Source organism: Urocitellus parryii, chromosome 10, assembly GCF_045843805.1.
Source record: "Urocitellus parryii isolate mUroPar1 chromosome 10, mUroPar1.hap1, whole genome shotgun sequence".
In the NCBI taxonomy this organism is placed as follows: domain Eukaryota; kingdom Metazoa; phylum Chordata; class Mammalia; order Rodentia; family Sciuridae; genus Urocitellus; species Urocitellus parryii.
In genome coordinates this window covers 25,790,846-25,815,510 of record NC_135540.1, presented here as the reverse complement: position 1 = coordinate 25,815,510, position 24,665 = coordinate 25,790,846, and the positions used below count along the sequence as shown (strand labels likewise).

Here is a 24,665-nt window from a genome sequence, read left to right as displayed (position 1 = left end):
ACCCAGGAAAATTTTGCTTCACTATAAAACGGGGAAAATGAAGCAATATGAGCTTCCTGTCACATTAAGAAATATGGTCTCTGTTCCACTGGAGATAGCACAGTAATTATCACAAAAGGTGTTGGTTATCATTTAAGGGGGAAATATTATGTTGACATAACACATAATTTTAGCATCTGTTGTGCCTTACCTTGGATTGTAAATCCAGACTAATGGATCTGTGGAGCTGTTTAGGCCTTTTCTCATTAGACATCCTTGCCTCCTAGAAAAGTTTGCACATGAAGAATTTGACTGGGGTAAGCACTTCGCATTTAATAACACTTCCATTCTGAAACAGGAATTACTAAATGCCTGCCAGGGTGGAGTTATTTAATTTGCAGGACAGTCCTGCAAAATATAACTAATTTTTCTTTTGCACATTAGGAAATTGAGGCCTGGAGAACTTGTACAAGGGCACATGGCTATGAAATAGTAGGAGAGAGATTCAGATTCAGGTCTTTCTACCTCAATTTTGGTCCAGTTCATCTGTTTATAAAAGTCTTTTTAGAAAGCGAGTTAATCACCAATGACTAATGCTAGATTAGCAGCCGTTGGGAATATTGTGGGAAGAGGAAGAGACCAGTTAACCTGCATACACAAGACTTGTGTTTTACTGGCTGCCAACCACTCTCTAGCCTTCCTGTCTAATTTGGCTAACTGGCCAAACATGGGCCTCCACAAATGAACACTATTACCACAATTAGGGTTATTGATCTCCAACCTCAAAGTAAAATCCAGAAAGTGTTGTGTGAGAACTCTTCTTGCCAAGGTTAGAGGCAGGCCTAGGACCCGCATAGGCCAAAGGCATTGCCCTTCTTACATCCTCAGTGGTACATGTCAGGTCTTAGGGTTCTAGTAGTCCATGGAAAAAGCAAGAGAAATTGCTCCTATAGGCTGCCTGTTTCTAGCCTTATGTAGTGCTGACTTTGGGCACTGGCTGTCGGCCATCTGAGCTTGCCAGGTAAGCAGAGGCAGGAGGATGGACTTCCAGATGAGAAAAACAAGGCTTCTGACATTCTTTACATCAAAGAATATTCTTGCCCTTGGTCCTGAGCTCCCCTGGGAAGTGGAATTGGGACTGAGGGCTGGGAAGGAAGAGGAACTTCGGAGCTGAGGGACAGCTGCAACTGCCAGCCACACCTCTCTTCTTTTGACCAGGAGTTATTGCATGTGGGATGGATATTTTTTTTTTATTCCCTTTTGTGAAAGAGGGTCATAAACGAAAGAGAGAAGGTAGCATTTACTTTTTTCTCTTCCCTAGGCAATGCTCGTGTTCTTCATGTTTCACATACAGAACATATATGTTTACATGAGCACACCTACATATATATTTAATACCTGAATAGAACTAATACTTATGATGGTAAAATTCTACTTTAAAAAATTATCTTAACCAGTTTTAGCAAGCTGAATTATCACAGCGTTATTACAGTTTTGTATTTGTTTTAGGTGATGATAAAAGGGCTCAATGGTGAGAAGGAGTGTGGGGCGCAGAAGTGGGGAACCATTTTCTCTATTGTAATGAAAATTTATCACATGATAACTTGCTTTGAATACGAATCAGAGGGAGTTCATGCTTTGAGACAAATTTATGGTGAGCAGTAAGATAAAGGCCCATTTTACTGCCTTATTTTTACTTAATAAATTTTAATTACTTTCTCTCCATAAATTAAAGCATTTACCATGCTATATCCTAATTATCAGATCTGTCATGTTTAGCATAAATTTCACAGAATAATTGCCATTTGGGCTTTTTGAAAAACATCACCTTATAGTCTTTGTTTTAGTGTTCCAGAGGAGTTGCCAACTAAATTTTCAGTGAGGATGCCAGTACTTCTGTGTCACCTCAACTTTGTAAAGATATACGGATGGATACTCACTGGACTAACTTTGGGTACTGGAGCATCGTGGACTTGCCAGTTGAGGGCAAAGTTGGAAGGGCAGAGAAATAATGAGCATTGCAGACTGTTTAGAGAGTCGTGCAGTTTGCTCCTTCAAGTCCATTCCAGGTGTCTCCCAGGGTCTGGCTTTCATGAGCAGATTTATTTGTAATTAGTAGAATTTCACATAAGATGCTCAAATCCTAGAGAATGTTTCACTGACTTAGTAAGTTATGTAATCTTCTTTATTCTGTTAATTTGTTCAGCAAATTCTTTTCTAGTATTGAAGGTAGATTTCCAGTTCAGCTCACACCAGGTGAGTTAGCACAAATGTTCCTTACAGATTAGTAGTATGTCATAATTCTTGGTTCCCAGTATGTAAAAAAAGGAACCCACCAAATTTGCAGTTTTATGTCGACTGGACGGACTTGAGAGTGGCAGCATTTTATTGATTACTCATTTTTCCAAAGAAAAAGTCAAATAAATGAACACAAAATATATGTTTGCTCTGCCTGTCATGGTACAGGTGTCCTCAAATTTGCAACTCCTGTTTTCCCAGCTCCTCCTGGTGCAGATCCCAGTGGGTCAGCTGCCTTCTGTCTGGGTAGAGCCACCAGGAGGTGTGATGAAAGATTGCAGATAGGAAGAAAGAAGTAGCAGAGTATTATTCCTCCCCGCTCTACCCTGTCAGCATCTCTGGTGGCACCCGGGTCTCATCGTGGCTCCAGCTTCTGGGAGACAGGGCCGCCATGTTTTCCGTATCCTCTGGTGGCCCCACACCCTGGCTCTCCAGTTAACACTGCTTCTCCCACTTCTCTCCAGCCCTGGGATATGGTGGCTTCTGCTGCTGAGAGTCCCCTAAGCCGTTCTCATAGCGCCCCCTTTGACATCTCCACTCTTCTATTTAGTGTGTAAGGAAGTCTGTGCATTTAAAATGTTCCACTTTACATACCAAGAGTGCCTTCCTTTTCCTAATACATTTTATAGAACAATTTTGCTTTTATTTCATAGCTTGTAGTCTTTGGGGTGTTGATAAAGGAAATGTTAAATTATTCATTACCTCAGCTAATGTTGGATCCACTTGGTGTTAGGCTTAGGCCATAGGGCAAAGAGGAATAAGCCAAATGACTCGTTTGCTCTCAGGGAGCTCAGGCTGGTGGGGGAGATGGTGCTTCCCCTGAGTGTCATGGGAACAGAGGAGCAGGAATACCTAAACCTGGATAGTGGCAGAAAAGAGCTCACGAAGGAGGTGACATCTGAGAGTCTCGCCAGTGTCAGAACACTTCTTGCTCAAGCAGATGAGGAAGAAGAATGTTACCAGCAGCAGTAGCAGTTTGTACAAAAGCAGTCTCACACTTGGCTGCAAGGGAGCATTAGATTTCAAGTACTGAAGATGCTAAGCACCTGGACTGCATCCTTTGGGTGTGGTGGAGCAGTGAGGCAGGATTCTAGACAGAGAAAGCACATGAACAGATTGACCTGCAAAAGGTCGCTCTTGGAGGATGTGAAAGAGACACTAGAAGAAGAAGCGTCTGGCCAGGTGGTCAGTGGCCCCTCGTGGTTGGAGGGGGTGGTATTTGAAGAGAGGCTTGAATTATGTCCTAGAGGATATAGGAAACAGAAAATCAAGATGTGTTAAGGAAGTAGCATGTGTAGGACATAGTGAGGGGGTGGTGTTGGGAGTTGTCATTATGTGATGGTCTGTTGTACCCAGAGATCAGAACATGATTGTTTGGTTAGACTAAATGAATCTCAGAAGGCTGTTTCTCAGATTGGGATCCCAGTATCTCCTCGAGGCTCTCCTGCTCATTTCTGGGTTGACTTACACTACACTAGACGTATTTTAAATTCTAAACAAAGTATGGTTGCAGCACTACTCACATTGACCTGCAAGCCCAGCAAATGATTCTTTTTTTAAAAAACTCTCTCTTCCCATTTGCCACCCACCACCCCTGATATCCTTTTCCAGACCATGTTCTGCCCAGTCTCTCCCCAGCTAGTCATGAAATTGGTTGACTCTCGTCCCTCACTTCTGCCTCTTACAGCTTTCTTGCCTTCTGATGAAATAAAATAAGTAGCCTCCTAGTTGATGAATCATTTTATCAATCCTTGTGTCAGAAATTTAGCAAGAGAACATCCTCTGCTATTTGAGATAACCTACAGGTCCACACATTACCAGATCCTCTATATACTAGAGACTGTGTATTGAGTGTTTTAGAAAGCTAAAAACAAAAAACAAACAACAACAAAAAAACCCACAGTGCCTGCCCTCTGGGAACTCAGCAGCTGGAAAGACCTATGTAGAGAGAATCTGATAGAAATAAAACATTAGAGGCAACATCTGCCTTAAATTGTCTGTATCAGGATTTGGTTTGAGGTACTGCTGTGGAGTTATGGCCAGGTTAATAGTCTTGAGAACTAAAACTATCACACTTTATTCTTTGAAGATTCAAGATAGAAGGTTATGGTTGAAAGCCTGGGTTCCGGGGTCTGACTTCCTTGCTCTGCTATTTAATATCTGTGTGACCTGGCCAAATTAGTTCATCTGTGAGCTTCCCTTCATCACTCTAAGATGAAGATCACAATAGTCTCTGTGCTAAGATTGCTAAGAGGACATTTACGAGACACACATCTCAGACCTCCTCATACAACACCAGTGCACAATAAATACCTGTTGTTGATCATGCCTGAGGCCAAAAGGAAGTGTCCCCAGGCCCAGTTGAGAAAGATGAGCTGAGTGCTGAGAACTGTTGGTTTCCTTCCACTTGAGAGCTGTTATGGCTAATACTGTGATCCTTCATCGTCCTTTAGAGTAATTATAAAAAAAAGTATGGAACAAGCTTTCTTCAGGACAAGTTATTCTTTTGAGTTTCTAGTTAGCCCTTTGGTCACCTCACACATGGTCCGTTATCACCTAGAGCACTTCCAGAAACAAGTTTAAAGGCTGGCAGGTGGCAGGTAGGACTGCAGGGGAGATTGGGCATCACTGGCTCTCTGAAATCTTCCCCCAGCCCAGTACCCATCACATTCCTTCCCCTGTGAGTTCTCCCATGAGTTGAACACCACTCTTTTTCCCCATTTGTATTGGGATGAACAGACAGTTCTTATCCCCATGAGACTTATAATTGTGTGGGAATATCTGAACAGATTCAGTCCACTGTGAACAGTGCAGATGGAATTGTACGGACAGAAAAGGTACCTAGGAAGCATAGTAATGATGGCTTCGCGGAGGTGGGGACATCTCAGTAAGATTTTGAAGGGAACAAGGACACAGAGAGTCAGGAGGTCTGTGTAGTTTGTGTGGGAGAACTGGACCTATGGAGTGTGGGCGGGGAGCACAGGAGGAGATGACGTTTAAAACAGAGGACAGAGTTAGACCATCCAAGAGCTCGACTGTATCATGGGGCCACTGGGGGCCATTGAGCGACTTCCGGCAATAAAATACCTACCACAAGGTGCGTTTTTAGCAAGATCACTCTGGTGGAAGATGAGCTTGAAAAGGGTGTTGGAAAGGCAGCAGATTCATATCACCACTGCAGATTCATTGAGGGCAGGGACAGAGTCCAATTTATCTCTGGATCCCTAATGTTTAGTACATTGTAGACACTCAAGAAATGCTTTAGACAGACCCAGTTGAATTTTCCAGCTCGGCATCCTATCCTCAGAACATGCTGACCTGGACCTCCATCTGTCACAGGCAGCTTGACTAAGATCATAATAAATTCTTGTTTCTTGGCATTCTTTTAACTGGCACTCTGTTTACTAGCCCCTCTGTGCACCTGCAGCGTGGCAATGATTGATGCTTATAATTCTGACCCTGAAGTACTTCAAGCCTTCTAAATCATCAAAAAAAAGATTAAAGTATATTCAGTATTGCTCGAATGTTTGTGTGTTTTATTGCTTTCTTTTTCTTTGGAAATTGATGGTTTATCAAGTGCTGGGCCCTTGCATGTACTTGGGCACAGTGAGAGTCTGTGATCACATACGACTCGCAACTCCCTCCTGGTGCCAGGCATGGGCAGTTTGTTTTGCATGCTCAAAAACAGACAGAGTGACCTGGGCTCTCTTCATGCTTGGAAGGAGGACACAGCGAAGCCCCAAAGGGACAAATTGAGAGAGTGGCGGTCAGACAAGCTCTGGGAGTGAGAAAGCCAGTGTGGTGCAGGCAGGGAGTCCCAGAGTCACAAGCACTGCAAAGCTCAGAGCCAAGACTTCAGCTTCAGGATCGCGGACCCCAGGCACCAGGCTGGGGTTGGTCAGGATTCTCCACAGCTCTGTTTGTTTTGCAATGACAACCACTTGGTGAAACAGCAAACATTAGTAAGTGAAAACATCAATAATGAGAGCACCCTGCTCCCCAGCACACCTCTCCTTGAAAACCTTGATTACTGCAGAACTGCCAACATTATTAGGCCCAGAAGGAAGAACTTGGAATAGAAGCTGTGTGAGAGGGCTCCCTCCATTTGTAACCTGGGTTCCTAAAAGGAGGGGTGTGATGTCATAGTGGGGAGGTTTGTGTGGGTTTCCTTTGGGGGGGTATATTGCAGCAAGTAGAGGCTTCTCTTAGTTTGTCATGCAACTAAGTGTGTGTCATCAGGGCTGGGGTTGTGACTGAGTAGTAGAGCACTTAGCTAGCAAGTGTGAGGCCCTCGGTTCGATCCTCAGCACCACATAAAACTAAATAAATAAAATAAAGGTATTATGTCCATCTGTAACTAAAAAAAATTTTTAAAAGATTTTTTAAAAATCTGCATGTGATCAGTCAGCACTCATCATCTCAGCACAGAGAGCCAGTCCCCAGACCTCAGGGATTCTGCTTGTCACCTAGTCTAGGGCACATGTGGGCTTCAGAGCTTGCCAACTGGGCAAGTCTTGTAGTCTCTCTAGGTCTTTATTTTCTTTGTCTGAAAAATTGGAATATTGGGATAATACTAACTCCTTTACAGATTAGAATAAAATAAAATAATGGATATGAAAATTGCTTCACTGGAAAGCCTTATCTATTTAAGTAATAGATATAATTATTATTGTATGATATATGTCTATTATATGCATTACAGTATTACATATAAGTGTTCAGTTTACTAAAGAACACCATAAATACTGTAATAAAACATAGAAATATATTTCATTGCAAGCACAATATCTTCACAAATTTTCCCAAAGTAGAATGGGGAAATGAACAATTTATTGAGTCTCCATGACAGATTAGCTGTTCTAGCTAGTATACTATCTACTCCTCAAGGTAGATATCAAATTCCTGATTCAGAGATGAGGAAACTGAGGTTCCTAATAACGTGGATATCCAGAGCAGAAGTGGGCTGAGTACCTGATTGCTGATGGGCTCTTTCTCCTCTACCATGTTCTCTAGTCGTTTACCTACTTCCAGACCCCAAAGTTCCTAAAGCTGTTCATGTCCTTTGGGGCTGGGATGTTTGCTACCTGTTTCTGGGTCCTTCACTCCTGAAAGAGGTTCAGGGTGGGTTCACAGGGAACTTCCATGGGCCCCTGCAAAGCCGAGCAGCATGGGGGAGTCAACCATGTGGTACACTGCCAGTCAGAGCCCGAGTCAGGGAGCTGGCCAGGCCTGCATTGAAAGTTGGGAGGCCACTGTGCCCCTTTCCCAGCGCTGGAGGAAATGTAGTTCTCAGAAGTTCATTCTTTCTCTGTGGGTAAATAAACACCCGTCAGTCTCCTGGGTCCCACCTGGCCCTTTCCAGTTCACATCTCACCCAGGTGGTTTGCTGTCTGACAGGCTCCATGTTCTGTTTGCAGAAGTGGGTGGGTTAGTCACAAAGTAATCCACTCTACCAAGCCTCTCTGGGACTCTTCTATTAACTTTAACAACAGGAATTGGGGCAAAGGGTCCCCAGTGGGCCCACACTGTGTGCATTTTCTTTTTTGTACCATTTTCCTGGTTTGCAGACAGACAGCTTGTGAACCGGAGCTGCCCACATAGAGAACCACAGCTAATGCCCATGGAAGGGCCCAGCTGAATATTCAGGGAGGATGTCAATGTGAAGGAGAAGCGCTGGTTCAGCTGGCTCTGGTTCTGAAAGGAGCTCCTGTGTGGCTTTTCCGTAGGTTCTCAACAGGAGGTGTGTGGAAGCTGCAGTGATGACAGGCCTGGCTCTGAACTGCCACATAAACAAGAAGTCCTCCTTTGACAGGAAGCACTACTTCTATGCAGACCTCCCAGTAAGTATGCTTTGTGATCCACCCCCTGGAAGTTCTCAGAGCTGGGCCAGCCCTGCCTTGCGGGGTTTGAAGCCAGGGAGAGAAGGCTACGTGCTCATGTTTTCAATCAGCGCCCTGTCCATCCCAGCGGGGAGCTCTGGCTGGCCCTGATGAAGGCAGGTGCCCCCCGATGTTTACTAGATTGGATGCAATTGTCCTGATTGCTGACTCCTTGCTTAGCCTCATGCTTCTGGTGGCTCATTCATAATTGAATGGGGACTAGGAGAAGCCAGTGTTGTCAGGCACAGCCCCACCGTGGTGTTTGGTGCTAATTGCCTGCTAGGACAGAGGCTGACCCTATGGCAGATGCACTGGTCGGTGCCCACCACAGACCACAGATATTTCGAGAGCGGCTCTCTCTTAAGTTGAAGCTCCCAGTAAGATGGCTATTGGGGACATTTCTGTCATCTCACATGGAGCAAGTAAGTGAACAGTAGTAAGCAGAACCACAAACCAGAAAGCTGCAGGAACAACAGAAATTGGCTGAGCAATAAACTTGGTATTTACCTGCCTTTTCCTTAAAATTAGGTTTTTATTTAAGTGCGTCCAGTGTGAGTGAAAGCCACTTTTTCCTAATTCAGAGTTGGAACAAAACTGAAACATGGAGTGGGTTTCCCAAAATAATGTGTCATTTGATCTGAGCCTCCAATAGTAAGTCTAGCTCTCCCCTAGACCGCGCAAAACAATAGGGATAAGGTTGCTTCACCTCTTCAGGTCATTCTCCTTGACCTGAAGGTTGGGGTGATTTGTTGTGTAGTGGGCAGAGACAGGAGGAGAAGTAAATAAAAAATAAAATAGGACCAGAACACTGCAATTGTAGTCACCCGCCTCCCCTGGGCTGCCAACCTCCCAGCCTTCTAGCAAGCTCTGCTCTGGTTTGAATTTCTTCTTTGTGATTACTGGGGATTGAACCCAGGGTTGTGGAGTAGTAGGCAAGTACCCTACTACTCAGCTACATCTCTAGTCCCCATTTCTTCATCTTTCATGAATGACGGCCACTTTGGTTAAGGTGGGTGCCTGAGCAATATATGATGAAAACGAGAGGTTTTGGTTATCTATGGCCTTCTGTTCTTTCTGGCCCAGGTGGGTCATATAATCACAACTGCTGTTGCCAAATATTGTGTGGGACATATTTATATTAAAAAAGTATTCATTGTTTACCTGGAATTCAAATTGAACAGGGCATCCTATATTTTCTCCAGCATACCTTCCCCAGAGTTTGGTTTTATAAATTGAGACTTCCTATCTTAGCATAGAAAATGAATTAGCCTCCTGCAGGGTTCTCAATGTGTGGTTCCTGAGCACCAGCATCAGTATCTCTTGGGACCTCGTTAGAAATATAAATTCTCAGGCCCCACCCTAGACCCACTGAATCAGGAACCTTTGCGGTGTCACCAAGCACACTGCTTTGACAAGCCCCTGATATTTCTGATTCATTTAAAGTTTACAAACTGCTGGCTGGCCTAGTGAAGAGGAGGTCAGACCCTGGAGCCAAACCACCAAGTTCACTTGTTGACCTTGAGACTTCCTAAATCTGCATGTGGCTTTCGGCAAGGCCCTTAACCCTTCTGTGCCTTGTGCTACTTAGGGATGTCGTGGGATTAAACGAGTGGAACCTACTGAGAACTAAGCGAGGGCTGCAGATGATGTAGCTACGATTCTTTGCTCCGCCTAAGTTCTCTGCGTTGATCTGCGGTCTCTTCAGTGTGTGTTGATGCACGTGTGCATTTGAGAACAATTCTTCCTTTCCACTCAGAAGGAGGTGCCAGAGTCCTTGCACCATCCATCAGTATTTGAGTACTGTGTGCTTTCCATTCGCTGAGCGTGAGCGTCACAGCTCTTTCTGGCTTGAGAGAGGGAAGCTGGGTCAGGGAGGGCAGCTGGCATGATTGGTTAGCTGAAAGAGCAGAACCAAAGCAAGCTTAAACACACTGACCACCGCTGTCATCCCCTTGAGAGTAGAGAGCGAGAATGCACAGCCAGCATTCACTAATAGGGACGGCCTGACAGCTCCTGGTAATGAGATGCAGGGTTTAGGCTAATGAGCTAAATGAAAACAATAAATCCTTTTTAGGGGCCCCAACAATGAAATTATTGTTATTCCCCAAAATGGCTTTCCGTAAGGAAGATGGGTCTGGTGGTGTTAACTGCATTGTTATGGTGTTCTTGTGAGGGGTTTGGGGAGGGGAGGATAGGGAGTGATGGGAAAAGCCAGGCTAAATTATGGCAGCAGTGCATAAATGATTTTTTTTTCTTCTTTTTGTTGTTTTTCACTTTGGTTTCACATAAGCCTTTAGCTGTGTGACAGTAAAAGGAATAGTCACCTGGATCCCAGCTCTCGGTTCTGGCCTAGTGACTGTAACGCATGTGTCTTTGAGTGCAGGCGGGCTACCAAATTACCCAGCAGAGGCTCCCGATCGCTGTGAGTGGCAGCCTGGCCTACAGCGTCTGTGTAGGGAAGAAGCGGAGTCAGTTGGTCTCCAAGAGGGTGCGGATCAAGCAGATCCAGCTGGAGCAGGACAGCGGCAAGAGCCTTCACGATGACCTGAGGGCCCAGACGCTCATTGATCTGAACAGGGCAGGTAGGCGCAGTGCTTCAGTCTTTCCTTCCAGCCTCTTGGCTCCTCAGGTGTTAGACACCTTTCTTCCCTTCTGGAGTTTTCCAAAACCAATTGAGAAAGCAGGCAGAGGGGCCTGGCTGATGGAGAGCAACGTGTTCGTGTTGGTGTTACGGCCCCCAAGCTGTGAGCACTTCTGGGCCACCCCGAAAGTCAGACAGACTTCCCCACCCAGTCACGGACCCTGCAGCTGGATGTATGTTAAAAGAAATAAACCAAAGTTAGAAGTCAGTATATGTGGGGGAAGGAGAAACAATTTCAAGGCCAGAACCACCTCGAGAGCCCTTTGGTAATGTAGGCTTTCCCCGAGACTTCTGCCTGGTTTGTCTGCTGATGGACTGGCCAACCACAGGCAGGCTGACTCTGCCTCTCTCTGGTAGGAGTCGGCCTTCTGGAAGTGGTCCTGGAGCCCGACCTGTCCTGTGGAGAAGAGGCCGCAGCAGTCGTCAGGGAGCTGCAGCTGATACTTCAAGCCCTGGGGACCAGCCAGGCAAACATGGCAGGTAGGAGCTACAGGGGCACTGTCCCTCTGTCTGTGCCATCTTGCTTTCTGCTTCCTGGGCCTCTTCTGAGTTTTGTTCTTTGCCATCAGTTATAATATAGTTTACATCCCATTTTCAGCCTTTGCCCACCGGCTCCCTACCCCCTCGGATTCTTTTCTGAGCCTCGAATAAAAATAAACACATACATAACAGCAGCGCAGTAATGCAAGCCAGTGAACATGAGCACAGGAGAAGGTGTCTTCTCCCAGCTTCTCACATCAAAACCATGAGGACTCATGAAATAATGTGTTTAAACCGTTTCATCTTTCCCAGAATAATTCCTGAGTTCTGTATAGATAGATAGTCGCTACTTTTGGACAGGGGGATCTGTTTCTTTTCCTTTTTTTGTAGAAGTTTCACCCCTGAAACATTAACTACCCTGATTTGATTATTACACTGTATACATGTGTCAAATTAACACACTACTCCATAAATTTGTACAATTAAAATAATTATTAAAAAAACAATTTCCATCCATGTGCAACCAAAGCCAAATAATATTGGCTGTAAGCCCAGATTATGACTACATAAAGCTTTACCCTGACTTAAGTTCAGTAGAAATAAAGTAGGAAACTCAAGCAACAAAATAAACACCTGTACCCTTGGGAAGGAAAGAAACTGTCCCTTTTAAATGTTTGAAAATTGGATATAAATCACAAGTTTGGGGCAAGCTCAGTGTCTTGGTGGCTCAACTCCCTTAGCCCTTGCTCCTTTGTCCTCCTTTAAATTACTGAAAGCTAATCTCTCCCATGGTTTCTTCCCAATTTTCTGTTCCCAGCCTCCAAGCACTCCCTGACCGAATACAGGATCTGAATGCACAGTCGTGGTCTTCTATGGCACACACCACCAGTGATAACGTTCCTCTCTCTGCTGGTCCATAGTACTGTTAACACCCTTATCATGTTTCATGATGTGTTTGCATGTTACAGAAGGCCTTCGGAATTTGTAATGCCACATTTGTCACATACAAGCAGTAGAGGGTACCATCAAAGCTTTGGTACAAGTCAGGTCTGGAGACAGCACTTGCTTATTTGCTATCATCTTAAGCCAAAGACTAGAAACACAGAGCCCCATAAATTTGAATTACATAAAGGTTAGCTGTCTACACATTTCCTTTATAGAAATGAGACTGAGGGTTAAAAGAAGTCTCCATTTTCCATTTATCACTCATGCTACATTTTTATCCACAAAACATATATGAAATATGGGCAGATTGGATGGTTATCCATTAATGCGCTAAGCATTGATTCTCTATTGCTTTAAGAAAGTTTTCATTTTTCCATTCTTCTTCAAAACCACTGTGATTCTTGTGAACCCTGTGGAATAATAAACAGGCCACCTGTTAGCTGAGAAATAGTCCCATCTGGGTCCTTGCCAAGAGATAAACCATAACGGCAAGAACTCGTGAGTCAGTGACAGCTGAGCATGTTCATTAAATCTCATTTGTTGTGACACTTTTTGTTTCTTTTAAACACAAATCCAGCAGCTTTGCTTCCGGCACAGCAGCCGAGTGGCCTTGGTTGTTCTGAAGGCTGTGGGGAGTCGGGGACTGCCTGCAGTCTGCTGGAGTCCGGCTTCCTGGTAGATTGTGTCAGCCCTGACTCCTCGGCTCATCCTTCTGTCCCACTACCCTAGGATCCCTGTGTCAGCTCTGGAGACTGCATCCTGGGTACCTAGGGCCACCCTAAAGAAGAGGTGGCAGTGAAGATCAGCAGACACGGTGCTTTTGGAATGAGGCCTCCGCTGTTCTGGGTTGTGATTGAGTTCCTGATAGTTTTATTAAAGAACATGGACCAGTTCAAGCCATTTCCAAGTCATTTCCTTCTCAGACAGCACGTGTGTAGTAGTAGACCTACTAAGTGTTTCAACAATAGTAGTATCTACCAGTTGGAATATTTAAAATATGCTCACCAGTTCACTAAGAATTTTTAAAAATTGTCATACCATCTCTTTTAAACTTTACAACATTCCTGAGACATTCCTTACCTGTGGTACAGGTCAGCTACAGGGTTAGGTGGGGTTATTTGCCCAGGGTTCACAAGAAGCACCTGAGCTGGGATTTGAGCCCAGGTGACGACTCCAGAAGACCTTTATTTAAGCACCACGGCAGTGTCGAGACTGCCACAGATACCCACTGGGGGAGCAGCCAGAGGAGCAGACCACGAGTGCTAAGGGCTCTAAGGTCCCAGACCTGGGCTGCAGTCCTGTCCCACAACTTCTCCTGGTAGAAACCTGAGCAAATTTTCTGATTTCTCTGTGCCTCACTTTCCACATTTATAAAAGGTATCCCCAAGGAACGGTGTGTGGAAAGTGAATGGAAGAAACCAGAAAGGACAGGAAGCTGACAGAGGCATTGAGTGGAGTTGGAGCAGCTGCATGAGAGAAGTGACTTTACGGGGGAGATCTGGAGTTCCATTTTGGAAATGCTAAGTCTGAAATACCCTGGGGCTGTCTTAGTGGGTTTGTCGTGGAAGCCAGGTTATGGAGAGCGAATGTAGTAGTGTATATGAAGTAGCACAGGGCCTGGGGAACAGACGGTGCTGGGTAACTGCCCATGCTCTATTAACAAAAATAAATAGGCTTCCTGTTAGGGAATCACCACATTTTTTGGTTGAGGTATGCTTTGTGAGCTATGTTCAGTAGAATTTGGTCCCTTTCACGTGGGGATGTACCTCAGTGGTAGAGCATTTGTCTACCATGGGCGAGGCCCTGGGTTCTATCCCTAGCACTGGGGGGAAATTACAGCATTTTATATGTGTGTGTGCGTACTTTTTTTCTTAAATCTTGTTATTAAAGTATTGGGGAGTATTCAGCAACCAGAATGAGATAGCTTGACAGACCTTCCTACCAAAGCCTGGAGTCCCTGCTGTTTGCAGAAACAGTTTTCTGTCGTGATGTTGTATTTCTGTTGTGTGAATGTGTTTTAGAAAAAAATATGTAACTGCACTCTATCACTGTGCTCAGTGGTATAGTATTTTAGTTTTGCTGTTACAAATCTCTCTGCCTTTGGAAGACAGAAATTGAGCTTGGTAACATTCTCCTGATGAGTGAATGAAGGCCCTCCCTCTGTGGGACAGAATGCATTGAAGTAAACCTGCCTGGTAAGGCTCTCATGCACTTGAGGCAATTTAACTTAATTTGTTTAAAAGGTATTTTGTCTTCTCTGGATAGAGTGTCTTTTGTTAATGTTTGATACTATATTTGAATCTAGGCTCGCGAACTCTCTTTCAACACCACAGGATACTAAATGATTCCTCTCAGACATTTATGTAGTATGGTCTTCTCTGGAAGAAACTAGAATTCATGCTTTTATTCCTCTTCCAAATTAGAATTCTAAATTGTGAAAGATGGTTTCCTTTTTAAAAGCAAGTGAGTAATTCAGGGTTCCCTAAGTTCAAAAAAAAAAAAAAGTTGTCTCCCAGGTATTGAGATTTGGTTGAGCGGAGCTGGGTATAGATGGAAGTTTGCCTTTGAGCTGAATGGGCCTTTCAGAAGAGTCCAACTGTTGATGAGTCCTGCTCAGACAGAATCTTAGAACCTGTCAGGAGCCTACGGTGAGATGGAGGCCAGCCTGCTTACTCATTGCTCAGGAAGGTAACAGCGTGTTGGCTGGCATTCATTGTTCAACACTGAACAAGCACCATGTGCCAGCCCCATCTCTGGGTTCTGAGAAAGACCTTGTTCCTGCCACAGAGAGCTTATATTCATGGGGACACCAGGACATTAACAGATAAAACACAGTAATTACAGTGATAAGGAAATAAATGAGGTGGTGTGGTTCAGAATAACATTGGAAAGTGACAGTGTTGCCTTTTAGGTTCCCTCAGAGAAGGTGGCATTGAGTTAAGGCCTGAAGAACGACTCGAGGCACAGCCACATAGAGCTGGGAGATGAGCATTTTTGGGAAACAGCTGTGGTCAAGGGCCCGAGGTGTAAAAGAGCTCAGAATACGCCTGGGGTGCCCAAGGTGACAGAGGGCACTACAGGAAAAGCAGAAGGAGCAATGGCATTAGAGATGGCTATAAAGTTGGCAAGGGACCGATTACAGGTAATGGCAAGAAGTTTCAATTTCTGTCCAAGTGCAAGGGAAATCACTGAAAGGTTTCCAAGCAAGGAAGTGACATCGCAGTGCGATTAATGTTTTAGAAAACCACTCTGGCTGCTCTGTGGGAAGTGGATTCCAGAAGGAGAGAGTGACACCCAGACCAGTTCACAGGTGCTGGTGGTAGTTCAGATGGAAGATGAGGCGGTTTGACGGTGCTGGTGGCAGTGGTGGGAGAGAGGGGTGGGTTCAAGGTGGTTTCTGGAGTGACTTTTCCGTTACAGGCCCGTGTGGAAGATCTGCTAACCGAAGAAAGCAAGGGTACCTCGAGGGAGTTTAAGGATGTAGGTGGTGGTATTGTCTGAAGTCAAAAGCTGAGAACAAAAGTGTCCTTGTGCAGGGACAAATAGGGGTTGGCAATTGAGATGCCCGTGAGACTAGTGTAGCAGTCTGAGGAAAGGACTGGGCTGAAGAGAGAAATTTAGGTGACATTTGACTCCATGTACCCCTGCGGAGAAGTGTAGTTAAGACGAGTTTAGAAAAGAAGGCACCAGAAAATGAAATCGAAATCGAATGTCCAGGGAGGCAGGAGGAAAACCAAGAGGGTCAGGCCATAGGAGCTGAGGTCGGAAGATATTTCTGCTGAGTGTCCAGAAAGGTGAAGACAAAACCTGCCCTGCGCTCCCTGGATTTGCAGCCAGAGAGGTGTTGGTGCCTCCGACAAGGACATTTTCACAGAGGTGGGGACAAAAGTGGGTTGGGAGTAGGTGGGAGGTGGGATAATGGAGACGACACTCGTGACAAAACTTGTTGAAGAGGATTTGCTGAAAAGGAAACAGAAACAGGCTGGATGGCTGGTGGGGTGAGACGGGGGCTCGGGAGAACCTGGTTTGGGCTTTTGTTTGTTTTCTTAGTGAGAAAAGCTGTTACCCACGTGAGCGCTGAGGAAGAGGTCGGTGACTGACTGGGAGAGGGATAAGTGAGAGAGCCATCTCCTTGAGAGGGCACCAAGGGCCTTAAAATTTGGCCTGGTCCTAAGGGAGCTTCCATTTTGGTCTTAAAGAGAAGGTTACTTCGAAATGGGCTCAGCTTCATGGTATAGATTGTGTGTATTCTGAGGTTGGAGGCCCTGCCAGTAGAGGCTCACTTACCGATGAGGTCGGAGGATATTTCGAGAAGGAAGGCTGACTTGTTCTCTCACATGCTGCTGAGGTGTCCAGTAAGGTGGAGTAGAGGGGGTAACACTACAGTGGCAACAGTTCAGAAGGACGAACCGAGGCGGGAGAGGGGGACAGGAGCAGGGGTACTGAGTGTGTGCCGCTGACGTAGGCAGGAGGTAGTGCACAAAGGCTCCCCTGGCTGCAGGGAGCTTCCCTATGGAACGAAAGGTGGGTAGATGTGGGTTGTGTCCACCTGCAGATCAAGTGAGGGCTCCTGAGTACCGAGAGGAGACGAGATGATCCAATGGGAACTGCCATTGTGCTTGAATTAATGACCAAGTGATGAAAAGGCCACAGTGTCACAGGATGAAGTTGTGGTCACATGTGGGTGACTGGACAGGGGGCACTGCTATGTGAAAGAGTCAGGATGTGATCCCATAACCTCCGCTGAGGTTCCAAGACCTCGGGCAAGGCGGCAGCAGTGGGAATGGAGAGGAAGTGACAAATCCAGGGACTGTTTGGAGGCAGGACCTGATAGGATCTGATTGGCAGTTTGGATGGAAGGGGCAAAGAAGATGGAAGAGGAAGGGGACTTCAAGGTACGACCCTAGCAGGATTTGAGACTCAGAAGAGCACAACTTGTTCAAAAGGGGATTTAAAATAAGGAAGGGGCTGTGGGATTTTTATAAAAACATTGAGAGGTCAGTGCTGGAGATATGATTAGAGTAGTTCCTGAGCAGAAAGGAACTTGGAGCCAGAAAGTGGGTGAGCTCTTCCTGTTCTGTGAGGGTGGGAGAGAAGGGGCAGCAGCGGGCAGCTGGGGCTGTCACCCTTGGTGCAGGATTAAGCCATTCCAAAGGTCACCTTTTCTTGGCATGGAATTTATTTTCAGTTTTTTATTATTTTACTACACTTTTCATGTGGAACCTTGGGAAGTGAATTTATTCAGGCCATTGAAGCACTCAAATTTGCAGATTACATTTTAAGTTAAAAACCTGTCTAGGAACTGGGCATCATGGCACACACCTGCAATCTCAGCTTTTTGGGAGGTGGAGGCAGGAGGATCGTGAGTTCAAGGCCCACCTGGGCAACACAGAAAATCCCATCTTAAAAATCCACCTAGGAAACGAAAATCCAGCATTTTGTCTTCTTCCTGTTCTGAGTGTTGTAAGTGAAATTGGAGAACAGAGCATTTGAGCTTTACTTCGTAAGGTACCCGACGTAATTATTTCATATCTTCATCCGTTTGTCTTAGACTTTTGTCCCCTTTTCCTCCTCAGAAGCCTTTAGTCTTCTCCACAACCACCTGCTTCTTTAGGGGAGGGCCTTTAAGGGGCAGAGTAGGTCCTCCCAGGGTGGGGTCAGCCCCTTGGTCCCACCACGGACACCCCCCCATGATTTCATCTGCAGCAAATCCTTAAAGCAGTCGGGATGGCTTTGGAGCCATGTTTGTGGGAAGAAGAGATTATTACAGTACCTGGAGGGAGGAGGAGGGAGAAAGCCCAGGTTTCAGCTCTTGCCCTTGAGCTGTAAATTCTCAAGGACTGTCTTATAAATCTCCTGGAATCGCTGTGAGAAATCCACACTGCGTTGGAGTGCAGTGTAGTGTTTTCAGATAATGATTTTAGAGGCTTTTTTCCCAACCCCAGTTCTGACACTTGGAAAAAAAAAAAAAAAACTTCAGAATAAAACTGCAGAGTAAATCTCCATTTTAATAGTGTTCCTATTTAGTACAGAAAATGTTAGAGACTCCCAGCTGGTGTATTCAGAACTTCTCTTCTGAGTGTGCATTACTACACATCTCTATACACATGCACTTGAACCCCTGAGGGGGCCACCCCTCAGATGCCTCAGTACTGATTCTGCCTGCTGTTAAGTGAACAGAAGAACCATCATTTTCTTCAGGACCAGCTGTGTCCTCTGCAACATGAGGTTGCTGTGACTAGGCAGCACGTGGATATAGACGTAGTTTACCTCAATATCCGCCAGCCTTCAGAAGACAGCGCTGCCTCACAGAATTTCTCCAGAGTTGTCTTTTGTCTCTCCTTCCAGAGGGCCAGTTGAGAGTGGATGCCAATGTATCTGTGCATCACCCTGGGGAACCCCTGGGCATCCGAACCGAAGTGAAGAATCTCAACAGCATCAGGTTCTTGGCCAAAGCCATAGGTGAATATCAGCTGTTGTTCCTGTTGTTTTGCTTTGTGTTGGTCCTCTCTCGCTACACAACAAACCTCTTCAAACTTAGGGACTCACTCAGTAACCCCTTTGATTTTCAGTTCTGTGCACTGGTTGGTTCTTCCACTTCTCCTCTGCTTGCTCCCGTAGCTGTGCAAAACCAATAGGTCAGCTGAAACAGGGGATCTGAGATGGCCTCACTCACACGTAGGGGCCTGGTGCTGGGTGTCCACCAGGCTTCTCTAGCCATATAGCTTTCCCTCCTTCACTTGTCTGGCCCAGGCTTTCTCATTTACCATTGGAACATTCCAGAAAAATGGAGGCAGAAGCCTCAAAGCAATATGAGTCCTAAGCTCTAGAACTCTCACAGTATCACTTCCAATATATTCAGAGCAGATTGAATTCAAAGCAGACTCAAGTGGAGGGAAATAGACTCACCTCCCAAGGAGAGGATTCACAGGCTCTTGTTACCATGTTTTACCGTGTACCATACTCTTCATAAAGTCAAGTTCATTTTAGATTGGCCATGGCTTGAACTTTATGAAGTCATATGTGGTCATTTTAGATTGGCTGTGGCATGACATAATGGCTCAGTATATTTTTCTGCTCTTTACTATTTTCAACTAATAGATTCTCTGTGCCTGTACAATCAAGATTGGTCTTACTAGAGCACACTGTGGGCATTTCATTGAGGAAAAATGTCTAATAATTATTTAAATAGCTTATCAGGATAGACATCTATGCACTCCCATAGAAACTGATGACTGAGTCTCAGGGGAAGACATCTTGGAGACAAAAAATATTTTTTTTAAGCCCAACACAACAAGAAGGAGGGAAAGGAATTCAAAGTGCATCCCTTAAATGTGCACAAGGAACAAGACGACAAAACACATTGCCAGAATGTTGCTGCCCCAAAATGTTTAGTAGAATCCTGAGTCGTGTCAAGCAAAATATCAGAAACAATACAGAAAAGGTGATTCCAGTTTTGTATAAAACCTTCCATCCCAAACTCAGATGGTCACCCAGAGTCCATAAAGACACTCACGCATCCACAGAAGTTCAGGGAAAAGACATTAAAAATGGCCAAGGGAATAGTTTTTGGGAGGGGGAAGAGAAAGGGAAGGTCCCCATGTAAAGACAGGCTAAAGAAGATGAACTCTTCTGTCTCTAAAAGGGGACATGACCATGTTTCTGAAGCCGCCAAAGGTGCAAGTCAGGGAAACTCATGTCTGTAACCCATGTATTTGAACGGGAAGCTTGGAACCAACAAAAGAGAGTTCCATTTCACCTTGGGCCAGGAACTGTTCTAGATCCTGTGGTTCCAAGAAGTGTCAATGATAACCTAAAAAAAACAAGCCACCATGTTTTAAGTAGATTCATCCCTAATCAGTTACAAAAGAGCCTTCTTCTTTTGTCATATGAAGTGTCCTTTGGAGCAGCAGTTAGAAAGAGTTTTACCAGCCCAGTGGAAGAACCAAAGCTTTGCTGTCTTGAGCTTCATTCTCCAATCCTGTAATTTTTCCATGATGATTTTTCTGCCTGCATTGGGCTTTTTAGCCATAATTTCATGTCATTCAAAGAGAGCATTCCAGTGGGGGAGAGGTGGAATAAAAATGGGCATCTTCTGGTATTGCTGCTATTATGTAGCAGTTCAATTCAAAGGGTGTGAATTTAAACAAGGAAAGGGGTGCGGTGGGGGGAATTAAGGGAAGATTTATTTCCATAATGGAGCTTGGCAGTTGTTCTGTTTAGGCTGCCATAACCTGCCTTTCTTATTGATGGTCACATAATAACCCCTTTGTTCTCACAGTTCTGTGGACTGGGTGCTTCCCTTTGAAAACAGAATGAGTTCCGAACCCTCTCACCAAAAAATGCACAAGCCCCCATTTTATGTATAATTTTAGGGGATCCCAGTGCTCTTTGTAGCCCATCTGTGGATCCCAGGGTCAGAGTCCCTGTTAGGCAGTGATCCTGGGTCTGCAGTCACTAAACACACCTGCTTCTGTCTGCTTGTGTAATCTGTGTAGGGTTGCTTGATCTCTGTGAACCTGAATTGTGTCAAAAAAAAAAAAAAACAAGGGTGCAGGGCTCCCCAAGGCCCATTCCAGCATCAGCATCCCACATAGCAGTGAGAAGCACATGGGAGGATTATGATAAACAGTCTTCTTCTTGATTATCATTCAACTTCAAGTTTAAGAAAGGTTTCTGGGGCTGGAGTTGTGGCTCAGCAGTAGAGCACTCGCCTAGCACCACATAAAAATAAAAATAAAAAAGGTATTGTGTCCAACTACAACTAAAAAATAAACAAAATATTTTTTAAAAGGCTTCAAGTTATCAGTGGATAAAAAATATAATCAAAAGATGATACTAAATTCTTTTTATATTTTTTATAGACTATGAAATTCAGAGGCAAATCAATGAACTTGAGACTGGAGGTAAAATTCTGAATGAAACTCGTTCATTTGACTGCAAGCTGGGGTGAGTTCACATTGATGTCATCTTGACCCCAGTGAGGTGGGCCCCGGGATCTGGGCTAGGTCACAGACCAAACATCTGTTCCTGAGGAAGGCCATTAGGTTTCTGCTGTTTGCTTTATTCATCAGTAAAATTAGAACAATGCACCCTACAGGGATTAATATATGCCCTACCGGACCCTTGAGAATTTTAAACAGAATGCTTGGTCTTAGGTCCTAGACCTGTTCTTATTCTAGCTTACCTGCTCTGTGGCCAGAATTTTTGCTTCCTTAAATAGTAAACCAGACTTCTTCCAGCTTAAACTAGAGACAGAAGAAAGCTAAAACCTGATTATAGGCATGCCTTTTTGTTTATTTAGGTAACTTTGACCCTGATTTTCCTATTTAGAATTTTGAAGATTGAAGCAAAATACTGAAAAAAGCTCAAAAGCCTAGAGTTTGAGCCGGCTTAAAGCTGGAAACATTGTCTGGGGATATAGCTCAGTGGTAGAGAACTTGCCCAGCTGTATGAGGCCCTTTGTTCCATCCCCAGCATCTTAAAAAAAATTCTGGAAATGTTGAAGTCATTTCTTCTTATTTTAAATCATATTTCCAGACATTTCTATGTGAATTCATATAGGTGTCTCCTATGGAAAGCTAAAGAACCTGAATTTGCCTGTGTCCCTTATTGGTAGAGGAAACCCTGTGGTAGTCACTTTTCCATTACTGTAACAAATACCTGAGATAATCAATTTATGAAGAGAAAAGGTTTATTTTGGCTCACAGTTATAGAGTGTCGATCCATGATTGGTTGACCCTAGTGATACATCATGGTGGGAGTGTATGGTCAAGCAAATCACTGACCTCATGACTGGGAAGAAAAAATGAAAGAGATCGGAGACTATAGTCCACTTCAGGGACATGCCTCCAGGGATCTAAAGACCTCCCACTAGGCCTACCTATTAAAGTTTCCACCACCTCCCAGTAGCACCAAACTGGGGAACCACACCATTTTTTTAACACATAGGCCTGCCTTTGGGTTCACACAAGACTCAGACCATAGCAAACCCCTCCTGTGCGTGTAGGCTAACCGGTGTGCATGCAGTGTTTGTTCAACATTGTCTTCCTTAACTGTTGTAGGTGCACTGTGCCAATGAGAGACAAAGAAGGAAAACAAGACTACAGGTGATTATCCTTGTATCAAAATACTTACACATTTGGGCTTAGGAGCATATTTCAAATCCATTTGAAGATGAACACAGTGATCCTGGAGAGTTTTTAGGAATACTTACCACATGATGGAAAATGAAGCAAGACTCCCTAATTTTATGTGGATCCTGGGAGAAGAAATTACATTTTCTTGATTTGATAGCCTCAGAGTGCCTGGTCTGATCAAGTGTGGAAGACCTTGTTCACTCCTGTGTCAGAGCTGTACAGTTGAGCTGAGAGGATAGAAGTCAATGTAGGGGCCTCGGCTATTTTTACTCTTATTACATTCAGTAGCAAATTCTGAAGTTGCTTGAGAAAAAAATGAAAAGAGGTGTGTATGTTAATGGCATTTCCCTTCTAATCTCAGGTGATGTTATTTCATTGACAAACAAGTTTGGTTCAGTAGAAAATTTGCAAATAAATCACAAGGATAGGCTTAAAATAAATTGAACTTTTGCTTCTTCCCATTGAGTTTAGCAGATTGCCAAGGTGGAGGCTTGAAGCAGCAGTGTTGTTGAGATGAGCCCACTTCTCCTTTGTGAGTTGCAGGATATATAAGTGCAGATGTTGCTGTCAGTGAGGATCAGATGTAGCCTTTGCCCCAAGGACTCCCATCTGTGTCTGTCAAAGCCAAGGTTGTTTAATTATTGTGATCTTCTAGGTGCAGCCTGTTTTTCCCAGGAACCCTCTTTGTTCCTCAGTGTTGTTCCCTGCTGTATTTATGCTGTTTTCTTGCTGAGCATGGAGTTTGCCTTTTAATTGGGACAGTGGCTTCTGCTCAGTCCCTCAAGTTAGCTGACAGTGAAGCCTCCTTTTGGTTTCCTCTTGCCTTCAGAAATCACACTGATTCATGTTAGAGCTTTAACATTGAATTTTGATGAGTTGCTTGCACTTCTAATCTATTACCTTCAAGCCACCATTTATTCTGCATTCTCCTGCTTTTATATAAACCCTTTGACAATTATGAGCAGAGAGAGAACATCAGTGCTGGAACAGAGCAGGGAGGGACAGCTTTGTTTCATATGCATATATATAGTGGTAGGCTTCCACGTTTTTAAAAAATTAACTTTATATTTTTAGAGCAATTACAGGTTTACGGCAGAATTGAGTAGAAAGTGCAGCGTTCTCCCACTTACTCACAGTGCCCTGCCCGACACAGTCTCTTCTTACTAACATCTTGCATTTGTATGGTCTCTTTGTTATAGCAAGGAACCAATATTGATACCTTATTATTAACTAAAGTCCATAGTTTACATTAAGGTTTCCTCTCAGTGTGGTGGACTCTGTGGGTTTTGACATATGTGTAATACATGTATTCGCCATTACAGAGTCATATGGAATATTTCACTGCCCTAGAAGTACCTTGTGCTCCCCCTGTTCATCCCACCCTTACCTCTTGCTTCCACATTTTATTTAGGCAAAACTCATTCATTTCTTCTCCCACTCAAGAAGGAACAGTCCCCTCCCCCACCTTTGACTTTTCATTATTACACAAATACTGCTAAAAACAGTGGGAATTTAAAAATAGGGGAAAGTCATCTTTCTCCCTAATAAATTGTTCTCAGTTGGTCCCGTTGTTTCCAGCCTATGTCTTAATGAATGTGTACATGATCCACAGTCATAAATCAGAATGTGGCTGAGCATTCTGCTTATTTTACTCACCATTGCTTCCTGAGCATGGAGAACCACAGGCTTGGTGATTTGGGCACTTGGTGAGCACTGTGCAAAGATTTTCCAGGGAAACTGGGAATTGATATTATAGGACATTAGAAATCGTTTGCAAGTAACATATCATCTGGCACAGAAGTATTCCTATCAGTGGTAGATCTGTGGTTCTAATCAATCCCGATACTCCAGATTCCAGTTCCGTCTCCTCTCTCCTCCCAGGTTTATGCCAGAGCCCAACCTGCCTCCCCTGGTACTCTACGATAGCACGACTCTGCCTGCAGGTGCAGACTCTCAGCAAGTGATCAACATTGACCAGATTCGGGACATGCTCCCCGAGCTCCCCAGTGTGACCCGAGAGCAGCTCGTCCAGCAGTATGGGCTGCTGCCGGAGCACAGCTTCACGTTACTGGTAGGTGTTGATGAGAGGCGGAATCGAGCCGGCTGGGCAGGCAGGCGGTGGCGTTCTGAGAGGCCCCTGCACGTGCACTTGGCCGCAAGTGGGCAGGCGTCTTCACTCCTACGATAGACGCCCCTGAGAAGAGTGAGGCACAGTGTCCTTGCTCACTGTCCTTTTTGGGACTACTCCTCTGCACCAGAAGAGAAAACAAATCCCACTTAAGTCATATCTCCCATGTAGAACTG

The 24,665-nt window shown here is 44.6% G+C and overlaps 1 protein-coding gene across 1 annotated transcript in view; it reads left to right on the top strand.

The window, feature by feature from the left end:
* Gatb (glutamyl-tRNA amidotransferase subunit B) overlaps positions 1 to 24,665 on the top strand; it is a 78,686-nt gene that overhangs the window by 21,854 nt on the left and 32,167 nt on the right. The window contains exons 3-9 of the mRNA XM_026384756.2: positions 8,004 to 8,117; positions 10,540 to 10,738; positions 11,155 to 11,277; positions 18,571 to 18,684; positions 21,087 to 21,171; positions 22,287 to 22,331; positions 24,243 to 24,432. Of these exons, the coding sequence (XP_026240541.2) occupies positions 8,004 to 8,117; positions 10,540 to 10,738; positions 11,155 to 11,277; positions 18,571 to 18,684; positions 21,087 to 21,171; positions 22,287 to 22,331; positions 24,243 to 24,432 (870 nt within the window). The remainder of the gene's footprint in view (positions 1 to 8,003; positions 8,118 to 10,539; positions 10,739 to 11,154; positions 11,278 to 18,570; positions 18,685 to 21,086; positions 21,172 to 22,286; positions 22,332 to 24,242; positions 24,433 to 24,665) is intronic.